This window comes from Phasianus colchicus, chromosome 1 (assembly GCF_987193195.1).
Source record: "Phasianus colchicus chromosome 1, bPhaCol1.hap1.1, whole genome shotgun sequence".
In the NCBI taxonomy this organism is placed as follows: Eukaryota; Metazoa; Chordata; class Aves; order Galliformes; family Phasianidae; genus Phasianus; species Phasianus colchicus.
In genome coordinates, this window is record NC_143436.1 from 38,467,418 (window position 1) to 38,486,040 (window position 18,623).

The following is an 18,623-nucleotide window of genomic DNA, read 5'->3' on the forward strand; positions in this document are numbered from 1 at the left end:
AAAAAAAAACAGCCTATTTGGGTCTGGGAGGAAATACTAGGTTCCTCTGTCATCACTGGTGATACCTCAGGATTACAAAGCACAGTCCACCTGACTCAGCTTCCAATAGACAGGGATAGCAACATGAAAGCCCAGTACAGTTGGCTCAGTCTCCAATTCATGACTATAAAGGAGAGGAAAGATAGATTATTAGATGTTATATACGCAGAAAAAAATTATGCTATTTTGTACCAGCTCCTTTTCTTCCACAGAAGCTTACCTGTTTTGCTTTTGTATGGGCCAGCACAGAAGAAATCAACTCTAGGCTTTCTGTTTTACATTAGAGATAGCCTGTTCAAAACCAGACACAAACTAAAGAGTACCTCAATGCACACGTTTTAGCAGGGATGCTGTCCCTGAAGGAGAACAGAATTTGATCATCTGGCAGTGGCTCTTAAGGAAGAAAAATAAGTCTGTGTGTGTAGATCAGTCAGAACACCTTATCTTACCACCAGAGCTATCCCAGGTGAGGATGCTACATTTCCATTAACTGACAAAAGAAAAATTTCTGATTATTTGTACTGGTACTTGTATTTTGCTTCTTAAAATGTCCTTAAACATTCCAGCCAGTATTACCAGTGCACATTTGTTTGACAAAGTGGCCTCAGACTTTAAGATTGAGGAGTTACATCACTTCATTAATTTTCACTTGTCTTCTGAAAGTGCACACATTTCTTAGGAGAAAACATGCTCACAGCATAATGGACTTCTCCTATTCTCAATTACATCAGACTGCTAAAACTTCTTAGCATAAATTTAAATTACGCTGTCATTAAGACCACTAGTTTTTATTAATTTTAAGGAAAGAAGCCAGTTCTGTAACTGAAAACACCATGTTTAAAAACACATTCTAATTCAGAAAACATAAGCAACTCTGAGATACTAAGGCTTGAATTACAGAGAAGAGTTTTGTTAAAACACATTTAGAGGCATTAAGCCCCAGCAGATATATCCCAAAAGTGTTAAAGTTACAAAGCGTTGACCAAAGAAAAGGCTTTGGGTTCATCAAATGATTCACAATTAAAGAACAAATCAGAACACAATTAAGCAGAGCACTGAGACTGCCGTTACTAAGAACGTCTTTTGACAGCTTTTCTGAACACTGGAACACAGAAATACAGATCACAACGGTTGGTTATTCTCAGTTCTGAATAATTCAACCATAGAAGCGGACGTCAAGCCCTTTCAAATGAACAAATGAACTTATTAGATACTCAGAGAAAAAGAAAACCTGTTGGGGTTTACAGAATCGCGTTGCTGCCCTGTCTTTCTTTGCTATTTGATTTCCAAAGAGGAACAGTACAAACTAAGATCTCCAGCATCGATGGATACTTGCTTCCAATACAGAAAATAAAAAGAATAAAAAGTCACAGACCTTGGTTTGAATACAGTTTCAGTCCTTCTGGTTTTACTGGTAACTATGAGCATGGTGTGCCAGATTTGCATAGACGTTTGTGTCAGTTCTTTGCCACTTTCTTAAGCTGACAGAACAAATAACAGCAGGCAAATGGAAAATGACTTTATAAAAAAGGAGCTTTTGTGAACTCCATTAAAAATTCAGAGACATCATAGCTGATGTTTAGAGGCAGCCACTGATGTGTAACTGACCTTGAAGTTAATAGAAATGAAATACCAAGCAGGCTTTTCAGAATTACCAAACTACATACTTACATTTTTTAGGCAATTTTTGACCTTTAGAGTTTATTGTAGATTAACCAATTAAAATTCTGACTTCAGACGAAGAAGCATTACTACAAAAATTATAGAAATATCATTCATGTACATCATTCACCTAATTTTTGTGCTAAGAACAAAATTTTAAAAAGCACTTAATTTGCAGCACATATGACCTGTACAGTTTGTGCTGAGCATTTCAGAATCACCAGTTCCACGACCAACTGACAAAACCTTACCAGCAAGAGAAATTTCGGCAGGAATGGGGAATAAAAAGATTGTAATGAGCCACATCAGAACTCTTCTTAGAATAAGCATTAACAGAATTTTGCTTTGTTATATAAACCAATGCAGACATCTGCAGCCTCAAAAGAACTGGAAAAAAAAAAAAAAAAAAAAATCCTTCATTTGAAGGTTTAGAGCAGAAACTGCAATTCTAATTACAAGAGAGGTCAGGCTACAAATATTCAGATGATAACAAAAACAAAAGTAATTAGAACACAAAAATGCTATATCTAGAACAAACCAGTTGGACACAGAGGGTCTCAAGACCCTCATTTTAGCATTCATTTCAGCACTGCCCTTAAATTTCTGCAGAACACAAATTCTGTTTCAGGGGGAGGTCCTCTGAACCCCAAGCTATAAATTCAAAACTGGTCAGACAAGCAAGGGGAAAAGGAATAGACTGTAATTGCATAAACTTAAGAAATGCAGTTCAACACACTGTTAATTTTGGTGAGAGGTACATAGAAACCAAAGGTATCAATACATACATATATATTTTATTAAGAACACATTTTTTATTACTTTACACAATTAACTTTACAGAATTAAAAAGATGTATTACACAGAAAAGCTTACCTGGCTGAATATCTGAAGTAGTAAGAAATATTTTAATTCAGAATTTAGTTTTTGGTGCAACAGTGCTCATTAAATATAGATTTTTCTGGTCTATACTTTTAAATTAGACATGAAATTCTGCATATCAGTCTGACAAAGGATATAATTGCTTAATTTAAAAAAAAAAGTCTCAGCAATTCTAAGTATAGATGTCAGGTATTTACATACAAATGTGATTTGAACATAATTTAGCAAAATATACTTGTGCTTATTAAGCCCTTGGTATTCAACATTCAGCTTCAGATGCCTGACGAAGATGAAAAAATAAGATCAGTAGAGATGATCTGGGTACTGGTTTCAAGACTAATTTGTGTGATCTTCTCAGCATTTTCAGTGCTGCAGACATCCTCCAAATTGGATGAGGATGGCCTGCCCTTTTCCAGGGTGATCACCAACACAGTAAAGGAGAAACAAAGCAAATAATGTTTTAAGAGCAATTATACTATTTTTATAAAATAAAACTAAAAAAAAGATATCACATGTCTACACTGTCAAATCTGAAGTTTTCAACAATCATAAAACTGTTTTTTTTTTCTTGCATTACTCATACATACATTTTAGTATTCTATTCTCACTTACTTTTAAAATAAGTCTCTTTATTCAAACATCCACTAAATGATGCCTTCTGCTATGGGGAACAGGCCATGAAAGTGCATAAAGAGCATTTATATTAAAACACTGGTCATCTCTGCTCAACAGGCACTTTAAGAAACTTACCATGTCTTGTATGATTCTGAAAGCATCTAAAATGTTCAGTCCTTGAAATCAATATAAAGCAATAATTATTAAGCAATGCACATCATGATCGAATCCTCCCTTATGTAGCTCTCTTCTCGTTTAGGAGGAGTCTCTCCTTCATTTTTGTCTTATTCCACTCTAAATTCCCCAAGGGTTCCTTAAGATGTTAACAAAATCATCATCATCTGTGATTCCAATACTTAATCCTTCATAGTAATCTTCAAACTCAGAATAGGACACTTCTTCAGGATTGCTGCAGGATTCTCCCAATGTCTCTAGAAATGACAATTTTATTTCTTCTTCTGTAGCTTTGCCTGTGAAAGTTTATTTTTTCCATCAAATACATTTCTAAGATCAGTGAATATACAGCTTTTAGTCTATTTTAGGAAACGAAACTTAAAATTTAGTTTGCAAATATTTTTCTTGAACAAATTCAATATTCTGACTTCACAGGGGGTAATGAAGTCATTTGCTCACTTGGTATCAGCTGTGGTATTTACCTTACTTTGACAGCAAATGATAGCATTAAATAGAAATGGAACATGAGGCCAAAGTCAGTTTCAATGGATTATGAGATCAGAAAGATTTTTCCTCAAATGGCTGAGAAAACTGAACAATGTATTCTTTAATTAAAATGTTGGTAATTCAGAGGTAAACTTGTAACAAAACATGCATTTAATGTAAAAGAAGCTCAAAGCTCTAGGAACACATTAAGATATGACTTTCATTCAAAAACATTCAGGAATTGACAAGTGCTTTTTTGTGACTTAATAAAGATTATACTCAGATAGCTTTTACTGCACTAAGGAAAAAACTGGAGAAACATTACAGCACAGAAAACAACTGCACGTCCATCATCCTTAAGCCACAGTGTGTCATCATGACACCTCAACTATTGAGGTTGCTGGCAAAACAAAAAACATCATCTTTTCTATAGGTAAAATAGAAGGGGTCAAGACATCAAGGAGACTCTCACAGTAATGAGTTTGATACATTGGAGCATTGGAGATGTTATTTTAGAAACTGAAACCTACAAAGATTTAAACTCCTATTTATTTTTTTTTAGCAGCAAGAGTTTAAACACGCTGCTATCTTCATTATTTTTTCAGAATTCTCAAACATTTCCTCAGTAAAGAGGAACAACCACGAGCAGAAATAAATGAATAATTTATTCAGAAGGAACTTCAAGTGATGAGAAAATCGTGTCACTTGGAAACCTTATGTATACTGAGAGAGAACAGTAACATAAAAGGGAGAGCATCCTCCTAATTTAAAACTGCTGATACTATGTATGTCAGTGAGTACTTGCACACAAGAGCTAAGATACAACTACTTAAATATAGTCCTACACAGGTAAGGAAAGGAACCAAGCCTGCATATCTGAAGTATTCACAGCGTGATAAAAGTAGTAAAATTATGTAGATGAACTGCAATACTTCTATATACTATTTACAGTCCTGTTTCACGTTATGGGTAATCAGAGGAGAAAAGTTCTTGTCAACAGCTGAAGTCTAGGCCAACACAAAAACAGTTAGTATTTGCAGCAGTCTCTGAATCTGTTTTCTCTGCTAACATGGTGAATTCATTAATTACAGATATATTCTTTGCGTTCATATTAATTACCTGCCAACACTAGAGGATGTTTCTTTGCACAGTAACATTTTCTGATGTCTACCATAGGAACACTTCCAGTTTTGTTGAAATCTAGTTTCATATAAGCCTAAACAAGGTAAAATTAAAAAAAAAAAAAAGGAAATATTTAAAGATCAAATATATTCACATACTTAGTATTTTTAGATCTTTTGCAATTAATTATCCTGACATAACCATTTAACATAAGTAAACTGAGTCTTCCATCACTGACAACTTGGATGCCAGTAAAAGATTCTACGTTGCGGAATTTTGCAATCATTTTATTTCAACAACTTTCACATTAAATTCTGTCCCTCACAAACTCAAAAAAAAAATTGTATTCTCTCCAAAATTTCTAGCACATCCTTGGCATCCGCAGTCAAGATGCTTCCTTTCTGCCTCCTCCAATTAGTATGATTCCAATGTTGTTCCAATAGAGGCTTCTTCAGCACTGCTTACAGCAGCTTCACTCTCGTTCCAACAGTTTACTTTTAATACACACACTCAATAAACAAGGCCAGGAGAGTCAGATCCTTCATAATTAAAAGTATAAAAGTATGTGTCATAGTTCTTGATTGTTATGATATTCCATCCCTACAATAGTGGCTGATTTGCAATCAGTGTTTCATACTGGAAATGGTTCCACAATATACTGGCACTACAGTTTGTCTTTCCAATTTCTAGATACACATTTAACAAATGACATTTCCAATATAAAAAACTCTCACTAACTTAACGCTTCTAACTGTACTTTTCAAAGAAGGCAAGTATTATTGCCCCTATTTCAGACATTGGAGGAAAAAATAAGCACACAGTATATACAGATCACAGACAGAGTGATCTGCCAAAATACAGAAACAGACTTCTGGAAGATACCACTTCGGAGTGCCAGATGCTTTACACACTGGAGTGAACTGTAAGAATAATGCTACATACTCAACCTCAAAATAACAAAATATTTGATTCTCGGTGGCAGAGTTCAAAACTAAATTTCATTCAACAGTGGAAAGCATCAGTCTTCTAATTTACATTAATTTTAATTCACTCATTTGACAGTTTAAAAAGACAATTACCGGGAACAAAATGTAAGGAAAAATATTCAAATAAATAACCAACTCCAAAGTTAGACTGCAAAATATCTACAATTACAGTGCAGCAAAACTTACTTTTCTCACAAATGCTTTCCGATATTCATTCATTTCTCCAGCTATAGCATGAATAAATTCTCCATAGTCGACTTTATCACTCTTGCTATCATCAAGAAGAAGCCATAAGGATTCAAAGTCCTGTAATTTAAAAATATTTTGCCAAAGCTTTTCACGACGTTCTGAGATAAAGCAATTGCTACAGTGCAAACTTCACAAAGAAGAATGGCCCAATCCAAACTGACTTGAAGATTCATCAAAATAATTCAAATTATCATCAGTCACTGACAGCCATCATTCACATTATTTGCAGTTTTGATAGTTGTGTATTGTTTTTGTAAAATAATATTTAAAAGGAAGACTGATAAGTAAATGGCATCATATACAATAACTGCAAAAGGCCCCAAAAGAAAAATAATTGCAATGCCACTCATCCCTCAGAAAGAGAGCTCTTTATTTTCTTTTTACTTATTTCAGAATAAGTAATAAGGGACTGAATGCAGAAATGCCAATGCAGCACCAGAAAAAAACAAGCCTTGAAAAAATTAAACCATATTAAACTATAGATTTAAGCAAAGAAAAGAAGCATTTCAGTAAATTAAAGTGAGATACTGTCCATTATTACAATTTCAGTTAGACTTACCTGTTCAGGCACTTCCAAATGGAATCGTTTTAGAGCTTCTTTAAAGTCTGCCTGAGAAAGAAAACCATTTCCATTCTTGTCTATGTGTCGGAAATACTTTCCTAAGCCTGTTACAACTCTAACTCCTCTTTTACTTAATGTCTCTCTGAGCATACCTGAGGATTTACAGAAAGAAAAGAGTACAATATTCAGCCAAAGTTGACCACAAGTTACAGAGCTGTTATAAAAGTAAACATAACCACAACATGTGATGCTGCAGGTTAAAACGGCCAATCCATCTTAGTAATGCTGCTCTTTGGTAAAAACAAATGTTCCATTAATGAATACAGAGTGCCTCCTCTGCCTACAAACATGCTAATACATGTGCAACCAGAAACAACTATTAGTAAGTCTGCAAAATCATTCCAAAATTTCTATGGTAACAATGACAGCGTTATCAACATCTGTTTTACTTCAGGGATGTCTGAGTTTCTCAGCATACCATAACAGAAGCCATCTATTATCTCACTACATTTTCACTGGCACCTACTCTTCAAAAGCAAAATGGAGGAGAGAGGAATACATTTTTTACACTAACGAAACAAGTACATGAAAATATGTCTTGCCTTCTTCCAGGCCACAGCAGCAAACTTTAGACATATTCAGATAATTGAGAAATCAATTTGTGTGCATTATGCTAGGAAGAAAAAAAAAAAAAAAAAAGGCAGAACTAGAAGATCAAAAACCCTCCTCATTATTTCAACTATTTTTCTAAAAGTAAATGACCAAGAAGATTGCAGTGACTGAGGAGCACCTGCTGAAAACAGGTTTGACTCATGAAATGTGGACTCTAGAGTCTACAATTGAACTGTTTATGTTGACTACCAGTTACACAGCAAGAGCACAGTAAGATGCTCATCTTGTCACAGCTTTAAACACAACGCTGTGTCCTTGTCCAAAATAAGACAGGTAGGAACCTGGTAAAATTCAATTGCATATTCTAGATACGAAATTGTATTCACATATTTAGTATGATCACTGTTAAAAGAGTATGAAAAAACAACTTCTCAATGTGTAGAAATAATGGTCGAAGAACTACTGAGCATAGAATTAACTGATGAAATGAGAACGTGTTTTTACATTTCATCAGTACTTTTTTAATTTAATGCCAGTTTAACAAAGAATTAGTGTTACACTTTAGCATATTTTAAAGATTTTGTCATCACAGAGAGTAATATCATATTGATTACATTCACAATTATTCCACACTCTTTCCAAAATCATTAAGCAGACCATCCATTTAAAGGAAAATGAGAGTAGAAAGCATTCTTATGATAGGTTTATTCCAATATTAGGTTCCAATAATATTCTGACAACTACCTCTTGTTTAATTTTGTTTATTCAAATAGAATCTTTGAACTGTCATCACTGTTCCTTGTGTTGAACAATATTAGAGATATGGAAATTAAAATCAAGGGGGTTCTGGTAGACACAAACCTTGAATTTTCTTGAACACTTTGCCGTCATCAATCAATTGCTCAGAATATTCTTGGTTGAATTTCAAGGAGGAATCTCTAGAATAATCAAAATTTGTTTTGGTTGGTTAAAATCACATGTAATATTACTTGATGGAAAATAGCTGTAGTAGAAACGCATTTTTAACTTTACATTTGATTCTTAAGCTGCCCTTACCAGCATGGTGATCAACTGATCAAGTTTGATGCAGCACACACACAATAGTTGCAGATGTACAGAAATTCTTGTCTGACAATGTTCCATTAGCATTTCCTCTGCTAATTTATAAATCATGCATTTATAAGAAGAACAGAATTACTTAAAAATTTCTGTGTCAGTATTCAGATATTTCACACACTGTCACCAAGTGTGGTTCCGTATGACTGTATTCATTCAACTGATTGACAGATATGTCCCGAACCAAGGAGAACATGGTCCATCAAAGACACCTCAGAGCAGTAAGAGAGAACTACAAACCTTGTAATTGCAGTGAGTGTGCATTCTCCAGGCTAAAAAGCAACGGCCAGAAATCCACTAAATATGGAGATATGAAAATGTTGCAAGCTGAAAGAGGGACACTGTTCAGAAAAGGAATGGCCATTAGATTGGCATAACACTAGAGGACCTGAGGATTTTTCTGTCATGAAGACCTTAAGGAAGGCAAACATGTTCATATGCTGATTATTGGTTAAAAATATTCTGATAAACGAATCATGGATTTCTAAAAACGTGCTTAAGGAAAAAAGAAGAAAAAGAAGAGCTAATGAATGGGACACTGTGAATAGAAGTCACATCCAAAGAATGTTGTGAGGTAGCTCAGAGAAATTTCAAGAGGTGGAAATTCCTGTATGTGTTTATAAAATATCCCATGTATTTTCCACATATATTCTTAAGGAAAATGTTTCCCTCACAGTCTTTGAACTTAATGACTAGAACAAACTAGTGGCAAGAAAAGAATTAACTATAAGTGTTCTACATTCATGTATCTTTATTGTTAGTAACCTTAGGAGACACTGGAGACAAAGATCTGAATGAACTTATTCTTTCAATAACCTCATTGTTACAAATAGTCTGTGCAGATTCCAATTACTTTTAACATCTGATGACACTCAGAAAGATGAGGCACTGAGCATTAAAAGGATGAATAAACAGGGTAACAAAATCTCATATAGTTTCTCCTATTTGTTCCAGTGTTAATCAGCCATTTTAAAGGAACATCAGCAAAGTTGTTTCCAAAGTTTCTCCCAGAAAACACATACAAAGATTTGATGTGTATTTATTTGGACATTGCACAGATAATCATAAATCCTCCAGAAAAAAAAAAAAAAAGAATCTCTCTCAAATAAAGAAATTAATATCTTGAAATGTGTCCAGGTAACTAACAAGCAATAATGAGGCGTATTAATGACAGATATGTTAACACTACAAATTTCTGGGCTTTTTTTTTCTCCTTACTATGCCCACTTACAGGAAGAGACCATATAGGAGTCTTAACAACTGACTATAAATGCCAGTTAATCACAGAAATTTTCTCTTGCACTGGAGATTAAATGGAGGGACTTCAGGTTTTATTGAGAGCCTAATTGGGAAATGCATGAGCCTTCTCATTTCAAATACAAGCCAACCACTAATAAACAGGAGAAAGACAAGCAGCTTTCCACAAAAAAAGAAAGCATCATTCCACAACACGCTGGTTTGCAACTTTTCCTGTAGAAAGCAGGATTAGCTACATATATTTGACATTGAATTTGATGCAACAAAGACTGAGTTTCTGACCTTGTTTATATTTTCATTCACAATGCTAACTGTATGTCTGACAAAATAAATGAATGCAAACTCAGTATTGTTAATGAAGTTTGTTTTCTAAGTTCATCTGGTGAGGGTACAAACAATAGCAAGGGTATAGATCTAAAGCTGGATAAGTACATTGTAGGCATGAACAAGGAATTATAGTGAAACTGTGTATTTTTTTTCCTGGCAAGTGACTGTGTTCTGAAAAGGTCCCTCCAGAATCCCAAGTCAGAAATCATTACGAAGATTGATAGAAAAAATACTGTTGCAAATAATCTACACAAAGAAAATGAACAAAACAAAAGAAAACCTACTCCTACTCCTGCAACTACTTTAATCAGAATAGGAAGGTAGATGCAAAAGCTCTACTGCCAATTTAGAACTGCTTGTTCACCAGTGCCTTGTCATGAAGGAGTACTTCTTCCTTCAGAGGAAGAATTACTTCTCTCCTGTCTGTTAAGAATTTACTTCTCTCCAGTTTGTGTACCTTCCATTATGAAGTCCCTATGAACTTGTTCATATCAAACCACCTAAACTGTACATTACCATCAACAGCCACCTACAGGGCATAACACTCTAAAATAAACTTAAAACACAGAAGATTCATAACTTGTGACAGCAGGACATAGCTGCTCTTGTAAATCTGCAATAGACCTTCAAGACTCCTTTAAGACTCTATCTGAGGAGGATTCTCTCTAAATATAGTAATGAGGGTAAAAGAGTATTCTGCCAGAGAAGAATAAGTTACAGTTCAATATCATCCCCTTCAAAAACACTGTTCAGAAAAAATAGACTGATTTCACAATCTGAAATTTAGTCAACTATCTGGAAAAAAAAAAAAAAAAAAAAAACAACCCACAACACTTCAGTTAGAGAGAATGCAGAAGAAAGAAACAACTTGTTCCATCACAAGTAGCAGAAAATATGAAATTTTAGCCTGAAGAGAGAGCCTTCAGAAATAACACTGGATCAACTCCAAATTCACAGGTAGAAAAGTAGCAACAAATGCAAGAAGATATTTACAAAAATGATATGCTTCTGAGATGTAAAATATCCTACCTAAGCTATCCAAAATTTAACTATATTATTTAATGAAAATGCAAAGAGGGAGCAATTAGCAGTAAGTATCATACAGATATACCTTTCTACAACCAATTAAGTTTGAATATACTGTTCTGTGGACTGTTAGCTCACTATGGCCCCTTTGCAGAGCTTTCAGTTAAAGAGATATTAAAGTGAATTACTGCAACTGAGAACAAGCTTCATGCATCTAAACAGTTTCAGAAAGAAAAATAATAGTCAATTAAACTGTTCTGATGAAAGTAGTCTTTACATACTGAATGTATTTAATTGAGGCTTTGTTATCGCTGTTCCAAGTCAAGAGGCTGTGTGATCTGAGACTGGTTGGACTTGAGAAAGCAAGGCTCAGGGGTATCTTACCAGTGTGTACAAATATCTGATGGGAGAAAGTAAAGACAACTGAGCCAGGATCTGCTCAATGCAGCCCAGTGACAGGACAAGAGGCAACAGGAACAAACTTCTCACCAAAATTTGAATAATCAAACTGATGGTATTTCAAACTTAATTAACTTCCATATTCAGGCAACACATTTTCATACTTTGTTTCTTTTTTTTTTTTTTTTTTTGTGGTAAGAAACAGTGTATTCACAATAAAAACCAGAAACCACAGAGAAAGACAGTTCATTGCCTTGACTGTTTACTTCTGCAGATAGTGAGATAACTGTACTGACTGTGAAAAATAATACATACTTGGGGATTAACTGAAAAAGTTCTATGAAATTCTCTATAGTCAATGTAATTTACTGAAACGTATTTTGAAAGAGCAAGCATAGAAATTCTGCTCCAAAAAAGCTTTTCTGCTTTACCATGTAATGTATTAGAGTTGTGTTTTCATCATACTTACATCCCACTGTTCATAAAAGAGAGAAAATGCAAAAGACGACACAGCCCATCCTCAGATATTATCAAGTTCTATTTCAGCAGGAAAGGGGGAAAAAAATCAAGTGCAGATAATCTGAGGAAATATCTAGGCCATGTGTTCTAATGAAACATGTTAAGATCACTCATTTCTCATTATTATGAAGTTTGCAGGACATCTGAGTAAATGTTCAAATCAGAAGTGTCATTTAATGACTGCTTACTGTACACACCATGATTACAATGATTTAGGGACCAGACAAAACCTCTCTCTCCATAGTTCTTCGCCATAGCAAACCAGACCAGTCGAGACACAAATAACAAGAGACTGGAAAGACAATATATGGCATAATTTGATTTCTCACGTAGATATTGTTAATGATATAACGTAGTAAAAAATTAGTCCTTCTGTTACCTCATGCACTTGAAATAGGGAGGGGAGAAATAGGCAATGTAGCAAAATTAACACTTTAATTCTTAAGACAGTCAGTATCATACAATATCAAATTATTATTTGCTGATATGAGCCTGTGCCATCTGTTCTAAAATTGATGGACTGTGTTTGATATAGTAGCAGAGAGAATGCTATCAGGATTTGTATTCTTCAACAGTAATTCAGAATTGCTACTGTGAGGCAAGCACCACCCTCTGGTGCAGAAAGGAGCATTCCTCTCTACTCCAAAAGGCTAAAGCAGATTTGCAATATACACACTTGAAGAGTCTGAGGGAAAGAGCATGTGATAAAAGATTCTGTTGGAACACGGGGATCATTATAGAAAACAAATGAGTTGCCCCAGTGCCTGCAGTCTACAACGTGTAGCAATATCTGGAAGAAAAGAGACAGAAAAATGAGAAGAAAAAAAAAAACGACAGAGAAACCTTCTGTCCTTCCATTGACTGTGTTCAAACACTTGTATCATTATGACTAACATAAGCTTTTAATATAGGCCTCACAGCAGATTCAATTATAACATTAATCACAAAAAGTTATTTTTCTTCTGAACACAGTATATTAGTTCATTACATTGAAAAATGTTCATAAGGTTTTGTATTGAAAAAAACTTCAAAGCAAATAACATAGCTTCATATCTAATTTCATTTTTTATATTACTCCTTATCGTTCCATAAATAAATTACATATATCCTCTCATGCTTATTAGTAATTTCTCCTAAATACAGATTTATTTTTTTTAACAGTATAAGTAAGAAGTTATATGTTTTTATAAAAAAGACTTTTTGCTTAAGTAGGGAAAACTAATTTGAAAAACAGTGGCACTTACTTTAGAAAATCCATAGCAGCTTCATCAATACCTATTACACGAAGGGTCAGAATTGGATTCTGCTTGATGCTTCTTGGAAGATTATGATCAACACTTTGGAAAGTTAGGTTAGCTCCCTGTTGAGAAGTGTACAATTATTTACAAACAGGTCACATAATTTGTAAAATACAACGACTTTCAAAAAGTATGACTATTAACATTTAGGTATGTAATGACAAAAAAATGTAGCTAATGACAGTTAACCTTCTAAACAGCTTTTCTAGTAGTAAATAAAAATAGCTGCCTGCTTCAAAATGAAATACTATCCTCTATGTAGAAGTTTATCTGGGAAGAGGGCCTCTTGTGCCTTAATTCACAGTTTAGGAATGAAGGACTACAGATTGTTGTTTCCTTAGCCTGGCTCTACTTCTCTGTTACTCTTCTCTCTTTATCCTTTAAGATCACCTGGTTCCAACACCCCTGCTATAAGCAGGGACACCTCCCTCTAGACCAGGTTGCTCACAGCCCCATCCAGCCTGGCCTTGAATGCTTCCAGAGAGGGGCATTCACAACCTCTCTGCGCATCCTGTTCCAGTGTCTCACTAACCCTACCAGTTGGTTACCACCAATCACCTCATCTTTATTTTTCCATGTGCCTTAGTAGGGCCTTCAGGAGGGTCTGCTCCATGATCTTTCCAGGCACAGAGATGAGACTGACTGGCCTGTAGTTTCCTGGATCTTCTTTTTTTCCCTTCTTGAAAATGGCTGCTATGTTTCCCTTTTTCCAAACAGTGGGAACTTCATCAGACTTCCATGACCTTTCAAATATGATGAATAGCTGCTTGGCAACTTCATCCGCTAGTTCCCTCAGAACCCATGGATGGGTCTCATCAGGTTCCATGGACTTGTGCACCTTCAAGTTCTTTAGATGGTCTTGATCCTCATCATGACTTACAGCAGGCAGATTACTTTCTCCAAGATCTTACCATTGCTATCAGCAACTTAGGCAGTGTGGCTAGAGCCCTTACTAGTGAAAACTAAGGCAAAGAAATCATTGAGCAGCTCAGTTTTCTCCTTATCCCTCGTGACCAGGTTTCCAGTCTCCTTCCAGAGAGGGCCCACGTCCTCCCTGACTATTTCAATACTTCACTCAAATACATTGTTTTTTCTAAATTTCAGATTTTCAGGAGGATGCAGACAAAACATACTGTATTTGAAAAATTATGCTAGTGTTTATAAATCAGGAACACTTAACCCAATGTGTTTCATACTCATTAATGAGGTTAGCTGGCGGATGAAGTTTCCAATGCTCAAATAAGTATAAACTTGATTAGACATGCTACTTATTCAAATGATGTTTCAATCACTTTCTGCAAGAAAAAAGTAACAAAAGCTTTCTTTAGACAGCTGATGGTCAATATTTTCAAACTCCTGGGTTAAAACCAATTAATGTACAATTCCCTCGTGCTTAAACATATTTATACATTGACTCTTGTCAAAAATTCCAGCAAACCTTGGAAAGATCATTACTTTTTTAAAGAGTGCTTTGGCTATTTCATCTTCAGGACTCTACTTCGTGAATCGTTTTTTCTACAAATAGGTCTACACTGTCTGCAGTCTTCTGCCCTCTAGTGGGAATACTACAAACTGAAGCCAAAAGAGGAATCTCTAAAACATGAAAAATAAGTTAGACTCCCGAAAAATGTGTAAATTGAAAATGCTACTGAAGGGAAGACCAAAAGTCTTTCCCTAAATGATATACCAGGATTTTAAATTTGAATATTTAAATATTAGTTCAAATTCGCCAACATCACTGCCTTGAGTTCAACAGAAAAATACTTACGATGTAGAAATCACTGAGATCATAAGCTTCTCCCTTCTTTTGTCCTCGCTGATGTTGATAAACTCCCTTCTGAATGAAAGGCAAGGCATTTGTTCTGTGAAATAATTCAGAAACAATCTTAAAACAATTACATTTTGTTATGTTTGCTAAGTAAAGTTAAAGACATTTTCTAAAACCTTTTTAAAAGAAACTTAACATACCTATTTTTTCCAAACTGTCGGAATTCATATACAGTAAGGGATCTGTCACACGTAAAAAAGAATCCAATCAAGTCCCTACAAGCATCACGACCATTTCTGGAAGGAAAATTGAAAAGTATATTTACATTGTTACATACACGCACCTTTAACTCAACCCAAACACAAGCAGTACTTCTATTTTTAAGCACCCACTTTGTATCTACTCTTCCATATTGCACAACCTTTTTTCCTCTTAAAAGTTATCTACTTTCTCTAAACCACTGTAGAATTCCGCTTCTGGATTTGTGAACAAATCCACATAGAATATTCTGCTCTCCATCATGTTAAGAACGTCTATCAAATTTTCATGCTTTAGTAGATCAATGTAATTTTCATTCATTAACTAAAGGATTACCTAAACCTGGACTACGTGTAGTTATTATGGTATATGAAGCTATTTTGCTGAATCCTTGGCAGTTCACTGCATCAGAGCTGAAGAACATGTTTATGCCACCACTACTGAATTCAGATCAGTTTCAAAGCTGCCCTAACCCTACAAGGTTAATATGCAAGAATCCACAAATGAGACACAAACCCATCCCTTCCATTCACAGTGGTTGCCACATACCATAAGACAAGACCATAGAATTTTCCATTAACTGATATGCAATGGTTGTCCTGCACAGACACCTCACTGTTCTATGACAGACATGACAGTAACATAACATAACTTATGGATCTTAATGCTGTACAGTGCCACTACTTGAGCTAGGTCAAATTTTGTACCGTAAATGCACATGTATATATATACCTACACTGCATATTCATTTTTTTCCTATACATACAACAAAGGAAGTTCATTATAATTAATTATTTCAAAAGAGTTACTATCATTATTCATACATTCACAGAATTGAAAAGTTTCAAAAAAAAATTGTAATTACCTGGATATAATCCTACTATCAAAGCGTAGCTTGTTAGACAGCATGCTTTCAGTTAATCCTGATTTAGTCCTTATTCTGTAAAAATAATGCTGCATGTTAGTGATATCTATGTGGTCACAGAACAATGTTATATGAAATTCAGCCGTTCCAGAACAGCAAAAAAAAAAAAAACCAACAAAAAAAAAGTGAAATACGGTATCCGTGGCAACTGGCTGAAGAGATGATCCTTGTAGTTGAATCAGGAAGCAACTCAGAGTTGCAATGTGGAAGGCACTCTGTAATTACATCATATGAGAGTACATCTACAGAAAGCATAGACATGAATGGGATACTTTGTTTATGAACACTTGTCAAGAATTAAAATTCTACCATCCATCATGTTTGCCTGCATGTTGAAAAAGATTAGCAGAATAAAACCAGGAAATGCAGATTCACATTTCAACATGAAATGCTGAAAAGCAAAATGTTTTCCCAATTTTTCTTAAGCCATTGGAATTATGATTTCAATACTTGCAGGCCAGGAATAAAATTTAAATGCCAATACAGTTAATTACTCCAAAAGAAATCAAAACACAGAAGAAAAGCATGATTACACTGTGAAGATCTACATTAGTATTTATGGATGTATATTTATGCAGTTTCATGCACCTCAGGATGGAAGTCTCTAAAAGGATATGACAGGATCTCAAGCATGCAAAAAAGGTTGGCAAAACTCTGTGATGAACAATATCAATATAAGATTAAGTTGGTTCTGCCATGTTTTATAAATACTGTGAATCAAACGTTATACACAGAGAATCCACAAATAAGATCCCAGGCAATTATACAAAATGAGGAGTCTAGAAAGAGATTAAGCTGTTGGTTCCAAGTCAGGAATAAAACACCTGGAAAGACAGAGAGAGACTCTGCAGATCCCAAAATAACAACAAAAAAGAGAATATTTCTAAGCAAATAACCACTAGAGAAAGCTTACTTCGTTTCATGCAGTGTTCTTTTTCTAAAACGCATGGGTGCAGTCCCAAGTCCCAAATGTCCATGAGCTTCTGTGGAGACATCATCTCGTGTGGATTGTTCTGGATCACTTATGACAGCTCTGATGAAAAAGAGCAGGTATAAGCCTTTTAACTTGTATTAAGTTGGTACTTCAGATTTTATATGTTCTTCCTTTGAAAAATAAAAACCTCACAATAATGCAACAGTAGCACATTGAATTTAGCTATTACAGTTGAAAAAATTTGGGGAGAGAGGTGTTTATTTTTATTTGTTTGGTGGTTGTTCTTTTGTTTGGATTTGGTAGATTTTGAGGGGTTTTTTTATTTGCTTTTACGATTCTGAAATCTATTATTCTAAATCAAGTATATGAAATAATCTGGTAGTGAACAAGTATACTTTGCATGGATGCATTTATTACTTTATTTCTTTAGAATTATGGAGATTTTTTATTCTCCCCTTCCTCATTTCAGTAAATATTCCATCTTCAATTTTCTTTATCCCTCCACAATCAGTGATGGGAGTTACTAGTACCGGCTAGCAGCATCACTCAACAAAAACACAGGCACCTCCACTGCCAAGGCACTCACCCAATCTATAGGAACTCAAAGTCCCATCTCACAGATAATAGGTTAACTGGATTCTGAACATTTTGATATTCTCTGTAGCTGTTTAACAAGTAAACAAGAGAAAAGAACCCTTAAAAATACTCTCATTACTGAAATAATTCATAATCAGAAGGAAAGATAATTTTGTATGGCTGATACAACTTATGTTTATAAAGTTCTCTTTGATCCACACTGAGCTATTTTTGCATGTATCAGTTACAACGATTTTACTGCAAGATTGGCTCTATTAAAACAAATCAAAAAACCTTTTGCACTTTCTTTAATAGATGTGTTGTGCAAGAGTTTTGAACTAATCTTCCTCGATTAACATTTTGCTCTCTGATACCAATTTGTTTGGCAGTTCTGGCATGGTTATATATAGAAGGTAAACAGAGAGATTTCTTAAATTGAAAGTTCATCCTGATGCAGCTGCAGCACTACTGAATATTGTTCTGACATTTGCCAACAGAAGGGTTTACAGCAGGAGCCACTTACATAAAATTTTTAGCAAGCATAAAGTAATGTGAAATTGAAATTATGTTACACCAATCTATACCATCTCATAGTACCATAACCAGACAGCTTAAGTAAAACTCTGAAATATTAGAGCATGCACAGAAACGAGAACAAATTTATAGGAACAATAGTAAGATGTCTTAATTATACTCATCTTCACAGGTAAGTTACTTTTTTTTCCCCTTAACCTACGATGAAATCTTTCTATATAGAACCAATGATTTCTCAGAGCTGAAGGGATAGCAATGAAGTTCAGAGAGCTTCCCTGTACAGCCCCAATCAGTTAGCTT

The 18,623-nt window shown here is 34.7% G+C and overlaps 1 protein-coding gene across 11 annotated transcripts in view; it reads right to left on the reverse strand.

The window, feature by feature from the left end:
* Positions 1-2,179: 2,179 nt before the first annotated feature.
* CAPS2 (calcyphosine 2) overlaps positions 2,180-18,623 on the reverse strand; it is a 31,501-nt gene continuing 15,057 nt past the window's right edge. For 8 of the 11 annotated variants that reach the window (XM_031589699.2, XM_031589697.2, XM_090138877.1 and 5 more), the window contains 10 exons: positions 17,193-17,312; positions 16,220-16,294; positions 15,297-15,392; positions 15,097-15,190; positions 13,275-13,390; positions 8,248-8,324; positions 6,772-6,926; positions 6,150-6,269; positions 4,975-5,071; positions 2,180-3,665 (listed from right to left, as the gene is read on the reverse strand). In XM_031589699.2, coding sequence (XP_031445559.2) covers positions 3,490-3,665; positions 4,975-5,071; positions 6,150-6,269; positions 6,772-6,926; positions 8,248-8,324; positions 13,275-13,390; positions 15,097-15,190; positions 15,297-15,392; positions 16,220-16,294; positions 17,193-17,312 — 1,126 coding nt within the window. In that variant the 3' untranslated portion in view covers positions 2,180-3,489. The remainder of the gene's footprint in view (positions 3,666-4,974; positions 5,072-6,149; positions 6,270-6,771; positions 6,927-8,247; positions 8,325-13,274; positions 13,391-15,096; positions 15,191-15,296; positions 15,393-16,219; positions 16,295-17,192; positions 17,313-18,623) is intronic. The other 3 variants (XR_016465920.1, XR_016465919.1, XM_090138889.1) reach the window with 3 other exon arrangements.